Source organism: Silene latifolia, chromosome X (genome assembly GCF_048544455.1).
Source record: "Silene latifolia isolate original U9 population chromosome X, ASM4854445v1, whole genome shotgun sequence".
NCBI lineage: Eukaryota > Viridiplantae > Streptophyta > Magnoliopsida > Caryophyllales > Caryophyllaceae > Silene > Silene latifolia.
The window spans coordinates 102,583,832-102,593,547 of NC_133537.1; the positions used below are offsets into that span (position 1 = coordinate 102,583,832).

The 9,716-nt window shown below is 37.9% G+C and overlaps 1 protein-coding gene across 1 annotated transcript; it reads right to left on the bottom strand.

The window, feature by feature from the left end:
* Nucleotides 1–7,663: 7,663 nt before the first annotated feature.
* Nucleotides 7,664–8,662, bottom strand: LOC141617989 (uncharacterized). Its single transcript, XM_074435115.1, has one exon. The coding sequence runs from the start codon at nt 8,660–8,662 to the stop codon at nt 7,664–7,666; it is 999 nt and encodes a 332-aa protein (XP_074291216.1).
* Nucleotides 8,663–9,716: the final 1,054 nt, after the last annotated feature.

Below are 9,716 nucleotides of genomic sequence, written 5' to 3' on the forward strand. Positions count from 1 at the left end.
GTTATTAGTTGTAGTTAGTTGGGTTAAGTGAAGATGAGTTAAACTTCGGGACGAAGTTTATTTTTAGGAGGGTAGAATGTAACATTTCGTGTCTGTTATATTTAATTGATGTGTCAAAAGTGTGTGTTAACTGTGTTAGAAATGTGTGATGTTCGTATGTACGATACACAATACCCCTTTTGATGTTTGAGTACGGGAGCGAACTTCGGGACGAAGTTCATTTTAAGGGGGGAAGACTGTAATACCCCGTATTTTATATAATCGATTAAACGGATATTATTATATAATTAGTTATTATACATTTTATATTGGTTGCATCGTAATATCGTGAATGTTATTAAGTCGGGTTTATATCGTATATGTTGAGTCGGGTTACATCACATTTTGTCTTTTGGGTCAAGAATCGTATCACCCATTTACCCATCTACAATTGTAATACTCTGTATTTTAGTTGGAGTACTCGGTCGAGTACTTGGTTGGTACTCGGTCGAGTGTGTGTTACTCGGCCGAGTGCACTTGGCCAAGAAAAACCGGTTCAAAGCGAGTTGACGGTTTCTTTTATGTTTTGGCCAAGGTTTTTATTTTTAACAGTTGAGTCATTTCTAATTTCATTTTATCATTCATAAAACCATTTCTAAACCTAGAGAGAGGGAGAGGAAGAAGAATTGTCGAGCCTTTCATTTGATTGAAGATTTCTCATCGATTTCAACCTAATTCGATTTCCCTGTTTGTAAGTCGATTTCATTCCATTGTTTATACTGTTTTAAATTCGTCTTCTTCGAAAGGTTTGAAAAGAGAGTCCTATTTATTTGATGTCTAGTTTATGCATATAAAATCTCGTAGTCAAATTCTTTATGGTTTGTCCTAGGTAAATTATTTATGAACATGTCGCTGAAAAGTCCGCGAATCTGATTTGGTTGTGGAAAATGAATTGAAACCCTAATTTTTATGTCGATTCAGTTATGAGGCTTCTTCATACATCATCTTTGTATAGTCTAGATGATAATAGGATTTGGAATTTCTGAAAAATAATGTTTTAAACTCGTTTTATGAATTAATACTTTTTATGCGACGGTTTCTGTCAGTTTTTGGAAATCAGTCTGAAAACCCGTGATAAGTTTGGAATTTGAGAAAAACACGTTAGATATAATTTGTAGCTAAGACTCATGGGGTTCCAATTCAATTGGCCTTGCATCAATTCGAATTTTCTGGAATTAGTTATTCATTTTATACCGAGTCTGCCATGTGCAGGAAAATCAGGAAAAGTCGTGTTTGTTCTTTAAGTTGATATTCCTATTAAATTATGATGAGTCTAGGTTATGTGAATGATTAATTGACTGAGTAGGTGGTAATTATACATAATTATGTTATGTAGGTGATGGATATGTGAAGGATCATAATTGATTGCTTGTGTGTGCTTGGATTGCGAAAAGGTAGGGAAATACACTTGACTTATCAGCGTTGTTGTTAAATTGTGTTGACTTGTTGTGTTTCATATGACCAAGTTGTGAACGTTGACTTGTTACGTGGTTGTTGATTTATGTTATGATGCATATACTGGAATGTGGATGACTGAATTGATCGTGTTGAGTATGTTATCACAACATTTGGTAGCTGGCATGATTTCATTCATTGATATACATATTGTGTTGCATTGATTACTGTTGAGCATTTCATATGCATTGGAGTTGAAGGATGGTGTGGTAGTGACGATGTTGAGATACGATGTGATGTTGTGATAAGGCTCAGGCTGGTTCTGCAGGACTTGCCCTGGTGTCCTCATTGTTGGTGGTATATCGACGACGGTCGATTGTTGTGCCTGCCGGGGATCGGTATGGTCGGGCGTTCCGGGTTATGAGATATGAGTTGAGATGGAGATGGAGGTGACGGAGGAGCATGCATATCATATTTTGTTGTTTCATTGTATTCCCTACTCAACCTCGTGGTTGACCCTGTGTATTTGTGAACACCTGTGATGATCCAAATATTGGTGAGCAGACTTGACAGGTTTATGAGATAGGATGGGAGCTTGATGGGCGCGAGACACTAGATCAGAAGACTTAGTAGCTAGATCGTTATTTAGAAGACTTTCACTTTTATTTATGTTAGTTCTTTGTAATTTGATGTAAAGGAGGTTTTGTAATAATTAAGTTAAAGTTATTATATAATTTGCCTTGGAGTTTAATTTGTTATTCACTACCTCGGGAAACCGAGATGGTAACAGTCCGGTTTATTAGGGAATGTCTTGCTAAAGGCTCCTTCATAAATCGGGGTGTTACAATGGTGGTGTTATTATGGCTGTCAGAATGGATGCATAGGGGTCGTGAATTCGAGATAGGTGGTCGTGGATAATGGTGGTGGTGGTGATATAGTGAGGGAGACCATTACCAGTTACTTGTATGAATTTTGTGAGGTATAAAACCTAGATGTAAATGGAGGATACCTTATTTGTTTGTGTTGATGAGGGTTCCTGGGTAGTAGCTTAATTATTGATTAAATGATATCTTACTTGAGATTATTGATTAACTATTAAGGCTGAAGTTAATAAATGAATATGAAAATGGAGGAAAAATTAAGGAGAAAGGAGAGAGGGGGTAGTTGCAAGTATTGAGGAGGAAGATGAAAAAAAAATAGAAAGGGACAAAAGTGGGACTGGTGTAATGGTGATGTAAGGGAAAGGGGATGAAATTTTAAATAAACAAAAAAAATGGGCCCCGTGTCATGGTTACCTGTTGCATCAGGAAAAATAAAGGGGGGTTCTGTTCTAGAAGAGGTGGTACGATAGTTGGTGATATTCTTAGTTAATCCATAGGTCATAGTATTTTGAGAAGGACCACCATAGGTCATAATATTCCTATTAAATAACCCTAAATTATATACGTTTGTTTTTCAGGTGTGTATATAGTGTCAAATGCAGTAAGATGATAAATGCTTGGTGTCAAGAGGATTTGCCATAACAGGAATGCTGTCAATGGTGGACAAGGAAGAAATATCGTTCCATAAGCAAGAAAAGGATTATGGGGATTGTCTTGGCTGCCTTGATATACCATCTATGGGCAGCTCATAACACTTGCAGGATTGATCAGACTCTAGTTAGACCGTAACATCTAGTTATGAGGATTCAAAATGATGTTAGAATAAGAGTTAAAAATCTATACAATAATATAAAAAGGATAGATTAAACATATTTTTTATGGACAAATTGGCTAGCTTCTTAGCATGCCATGTGGAGCAACAACAATAGCAATTTGAAGAACGACACAATTAACACTTATCACCCATTTAAAGTCAAATTCAAAACTCGTAAATGTCATAATTAATCACTCAACCTTTGAAGTGCTTCTTTATCTAAAACCTCATACCAGTAAAATGTCCTAAACGTTGAATGTTATTAATGCCATAATCAACCTGCCTCTTCAAGTCCCCTTCAAACTGAAATTTGCAAGTAACGATGGTCTTTTAAATCAACTTTAAGCATTCATTTTCCACTCAAACTACTTATCTTACATGCACCTAAGAGCATCCGCAATGGTAAGCTAGTTGCTACTAGCTTACCATTGCCACATAAGATTTTCAAGCTACAACATTTTTAAGCTAGAAACTAATACAATGGTAAGCTACTAGTGTTGTGGCTTAGATGGGCCCATATGCACAACAACATTTCTGAAAATGCAATTGTACTTCATGCTTATTTCCACGTGTATTAGTTTAGTTGTTGATTTTTTTTGTAGGACCATTTATTTCTACTAGCTCCATGGAGCTAGTTGCTCAATTTAAGCTAGTTCAATAGGAGTGCTCCAATGGTTAAGCAAGTAGCTTGAAATTTTTTTTATTTGCAAGCAAATCCTTTTGGGTAACCATTGGAGATGCTCTAAGTGACCTCTTCAACCTACTTTTTTTTTATCTGACCATTTGACTGACATATATTTGTTTTAATTAAAAATCTTTAAAATCTATACTCTTGCCAAATTGTTGTATAGAGTTAATTTTAATTTTTTTTTGCGCAGGGTTAGGATATTACATAATTTGAGAAGATAATTGAGAAATTTAAGATACCAGAATGATGATGAAGTATGTTATTGATTCATAGCTCAAACGTTGATACAACCCTAGCTTATATACACTTCTACATACAATCTTTTATTATCTCTTTCCCTTCTATATCTCCTACAAATAAGCAACAAATTATATCTATCCTTAAACTATAAGATTATATATACTGCAAATATTTACTAGAATAATATGATATTATTCTTTTCACTCCCCCTCAAGTTGGAGCTCTAGGTACACCGAGTCCCAACTTGAACTGCAAATGATCAAAAGTTTCTCCGCTTAGCGCCTTTGTGAACAAGTCCGCTATTTGCTCTTTACTCCTTACATGTGACGTTTTGATTTCCTTCGAGACAAGGTGTTGTCGCACAAAGTGACAATCTATCTCTATGTGCTTCGTCCTATCATGGAAAACCGGATTCGTAGCTATGTAAATAGCTGCTTGATTGTCACAATATAATTCCATTGAATCAGTGTGAAATACACCCAAAGATGCGAGGAAAGATTTCACCCATATTAGCTCGCTTGTTGCAGCCCCCATGGCTCTATATTCGGCTTCAGCCGTTGACTTCGCCACATTACTGTTTCTTAGCTCGCCATGAAATAGGCGATTGTCCCAATGAGACGAAATAACCACTTATCGATCTCCTTGTCAATGGACAACTTGCGTAATCCGAGTCACAATATCCTTTAATTTGCAAGTCAGTTCCTTTCTTCATCGTGATACCCTTGCTCGGGTTTCGCTTTATGTACCTCACGACTCTTAAAGCCGCTTCCCAATGCTCCTTTCTTGGCTCGTTGACAAATTGTGAAAGTATGTGCACCGTGTATACTAGGTAGGCCTTGTAATGGTTAAGTAGACTAACCTTCCAATTAGACGACGGTATTTCATAATATCCTTTAACACATACCCTTTGGCTAGTGATAAATTATGCCTCTGCCGTATTGGTGTATATGCCGTCCTAGCTCCCTTCATTCCCGTCTCCTCTATGATGTTCATAGCATACTTCCGTTGATTGAGAAATAAGCCACCTTTGCCGTGAGCCACTTCTATTCCAAGAAAGAATTTCAATCTCCCTAAGTCCTTAATTCGAAGTTCTGTCCAAGAATGCCTTGAATTTTGCACATGCCTCTTGGTCATTACTCACCACAATCATGTCGTCCACATAAACAAGAACTCCGACAAAACACCCATCTCGGTTGTAAGTAAAAAGAGAGTAATCCGCCATTGATTGAATGAAACCATATTTCTTCATGGAAATAGTTAATTTTGCAAACCAATTACGTGAAGCTTGTTTTAAACCGTAAATTGATTTGAATAATCTACATACCTTATTTCCTCCTCCTTTTTCGAATCCTTGAGGTATTTTCATGTATACTTCTTCCTCAAGATCTCCGTGCAAAAAAGCATTGTTCACATCTAATTGTTCGATGGTCCAACCCTTTGACACGGCCACGCTGACTAGCATACATCGCACACTTGTCATCTTTGCCCCTTTGGTGCATAGGTTTCATGGAAGTCGACACCCTCCACTTGAGTGAAGCCTTGCGCCACTAATCGAGCTTTGTATCGCTCCACGGCACGTCTCGCTTTGTACTTAATTTTGTACACCCATTTGCATCCTATGGGCTTCTTCCCTTTCGGCAAAGTGACAACCTTCCAAGTTTCATTCTTCTCCAATGCTTCTATTTCCTTACTCATTGCTTCTCTCCACTTTCTGTCCTTCGCTGCTTCACTATAACAAGTTGGCTCGCGCCCTTTGTCAATAGTTGCTAGGAAAGCTTTGTGAGTATTGGAAAAACAGTTCGTCACAACATAATTGTCTAAAGGATAACGAGTACCTGACTTTGAAGACTTTGATTGGGCGTGATGAGCATTCGAGCTTGGGGTAATTATTCTTGTCGACTTACAGTAATAATCCTTCTTCCATGCGGGTTCAAATTTTTCCCTTGCTCCTCTACCCATCGTTTCTCGCCCAGATTGCACACCCGTCACCTCGGCTGTTCGTTTTTCGTCGGGTCGCCGTTTTTACGTCGGGTTTTCTTCACCGTCGGTGGCTGTATTTTCTACACTGTTTTGAATGCATTTGAACCTGTTTCATCGTCACTCCCCCTCACAACAAGATCCTTTTCGTCATCGCTGCTGTACTCGACAATTTTGTCGTTGTCAAGAATGGTTTCATGCCTATTATTTGGGTCTTGTTGTGATAAATATTCATTTGTTGAAACAGAATAAGGGTAGACATTTTCGTAAAAAATGACATCTCGAGAAACAAAGACCTGTTTTTCTTTCAAGTCATAAACTTTCCACCCTTTCTTACTATGTGGATACCCAATAAAAACACACCTCTTTCCCGTTCCCGAACTTGTCTCGGGTTCGATCCTTATTATGAGCATAGCATAAACAACCCAAAACCTTCAAATTGTCTAGTCTAGGCTGCTTACGATATAAAATTTCGAATGGGGTTTTTCCATCAAGTAAAGGCGTGGGTGTTCGGTTTATTAGATAAGCTGCGGTCATAATACATTCCCCCCAAAAATGCAAAGGTAGCCCCCCTTGAAAACGTAATGCTCTCGCTTTCTCGAGTATGTGACGGTGCTTTCTCTCAACCCGACCATTTTGTTGGGGTGTATCTACATTGCTAGTGCGAAATAATATCCCATTTTCTTCGTAATAACTTTGCATAGAACCGGACAATAACTCCGTTCCATTATCGCTTTGTATTATTTTCACACTTTTCTCGAATTGATTCTTTACCATTTGACAAAAAAATTTCATGTAATCACCCGCTTCACTCTTTTCTTTCATTAAATAAACCCATACTCCCCGACTATGGTCATCGACGATGGTGAGAAAATAATGTGCACGGGTCAAGCTTGCTACCTTGTATTTCCCCCAAATGTCACAATGTATAAGGCCAAATAAAACATCACATCTACTATTATTAGGCTTAAACGGAGTACGTGATTGTTTTGCACGACAACATGAATCACAAATTGTATCAGAATTCCAAATCAAATTATGTCCAACCAAATTAGAAAACTGAGAAAAAATACTCTTTGAAGGATGACCAACCCTTCTATGCCATAAACGACTATCTTTTTCAACCGTCATTCGACCCGCAACCTTGATCTTGTCCGGCTGATAATAATATACCCCTCTTCTATGCTCACCCCGTCCAATCATCATCTTCGTAGTCCGATCCTGCATTTCACAATAATCCGGATAAAAGGTAATTAGACAATTATTTTCATGAATTAGCTGTTGGACGGAAATAAGATCGCAAGTAAGAGATGGCACAAATAACACGTCTTTTAACACGAAATTCTCGCTTAATTTCACTTCCCCATGAATTGTTGCCTCAACACGTCTACCATCGGTAGACTCACGGTGGAACGATCTTCTGTCCACGTATTTTCTAAGCATTCTTGCTTTCCCGTCATGTGGTGAGATGCTCATTGTCAATTAACCATTCAATGTCAACGGTTAATTTCATACCTTGGAGTTTATCTTTTCCCTCGGGGCTTGCACTTAACAGAATCCGCAACCTCTCTATTTTCGCATTGGTAAACGGAATATTGACTTCCCTTGATCCTCTGTTTTTCCGCCCCTTTATAAAGATTTTGCTGGTGGTTTCGCGTCCCCGCCTCGGCCACGGTTGCCATTCCCACGGCTGCTTCCACTTCCTCTTCTGCCTCTTCCTCTTTCCCGTGCCTTCACCTCCTCGTACCCATGTTTATCATAGCAATTCTCCTCCGTATGATAGTATTTCTTGCAATGAGTGCATTGTGGTGGTAGGTACTCTGATTCTCCCGCATCATCTCTGGCATAGTTGCTCCTTCCTTTCCCGCTATGAAATTTGACAGACATCGCAGCATCATTGCGTTCCTCTTTTACTTTGGTAAATGAGGCGTGTCTTTCTTCTCTGAGTACCAAGGCATAGACACGGTTTAAATCTGCAATTGGGTCCTCCATCAGCAAGTTTGTTCGAACCTGTCCATACAACTTCGAATCCAACCCCATCAGAAACTGATGTACTTTCTCTTCCTCTTTCTCCTTTGCTATGGAAGCTGCTGCCCCGCAACTGCAGCCTTTGATTTTACTGTATTTTGCTAACTCATCCCAAATAATTTTAAGCCTGGTGTAATATTCAACTACCGTCTCTTGGCCTTGCTTGCATTCATTCAACTCACTCTTTAGTTGATGAATTCTGGGAGCATTCCCAGCCGAGTACCTGCCCCGTACCTCCTCCCAAACATCTTCAATTGGTTGAGCAAAGGTGATACTCGGATGTAACTTCGGATCTATCACATTCCGAAGCCACGCTCGCAACATCGCATTGCACTGCCGCCACGCGACCAATTCAAGGCTGTCTTCTTCTTCATCGCTCACTGGTTTCTTCACCTTTCCTTCAAGAAATGCTAACTTATTCTTCGCATCCAATCCATTCTTTACGGCCTCCGACCACATATCATAGTTTGTGCCATCGAATATTATTTGCGTGACATTCAAACTAGGACTGTCAGAGGGATGAAGATATAGCGGAGACGTCATGGGAATTGTCTTTGGACCACTCCCTCCTCCTTTCGATTTTGTATCATCTCCAGGCATGATGAAACAAGATGAGTTTAATATTTTCGTTGTGAATTTTATGAGAAAAAATTTTGGATCTTTTTGGCTCAGGATACCATGAGAAATTTAAGATACCAGAATGATGATGAAGTATGTTATTGATTCATAGCTCAAACGTTGATACAACCCTAGCTTATATACACTTCTACATACAATCTTTTATTATCTCTTTCCCTTCTATATCTCCTACAAATAAGCAATAAATTATATCTATCCTTAAACTATAAGATTATATATACTGCAAATATTTACTAGAATAATATGATATTATTCTTTTCAATAATGAATGATGGAGAAGTTTCATATGAAGTCATTATTTTAAACAGAAATTAAAGAAGCCCCCGAGTTGATTTTGAATGGCCAAAACACGGTACTATTCTGCCTTGGAGCAATTGTTTACCGTTTTTAGTGGATTTTGACGAAAATGAATGTATGCCTTGGACGCTAAAAGAACTATTTTCCTCAAATGCAAGATTTCCCGTCTCTTCATATGATTCACGGATACATGGTAATTTCGTTATCTAGGAGATGGGTTTGTTTATTTTGTATATGGATATTTGTTGTAATTCTTGACCGACAAACAAGAAGAAGTGACTTTTGCGACGTTTTTTGTTATTATAAAATGAAAAAAAAATCTTATGTAAGGCGGTTTACGGTTGTACATTAAATTATTGTAAAATCACCTTACATTTTACCTAAAAACTCCATCTCCTAAGTTCTCGTATTAATTACCCATGTTTTATACAGAATATATTTGTTTTTAATAGATAACTAGTTTTATGACCCGTGCAATGCACGGGTTAGTTTAATAATCAATGTCTATTATGTTGATCGAATACGGAGCACTTATTAATAACTTTGGGTAACTAAACTCCAATTTTTAGTCTAAAATTAAGTCTCATCCACAATTTCCCATGAAAATCACGGTACTTCTCTAACTCTTCATAAAAAATTTCATTAATTTTTTTGTTAGGAATGTGCTAGAATTTTCATCAATTTTTTTCTTTTATAGGTGATTTTTTCATAACGGTAG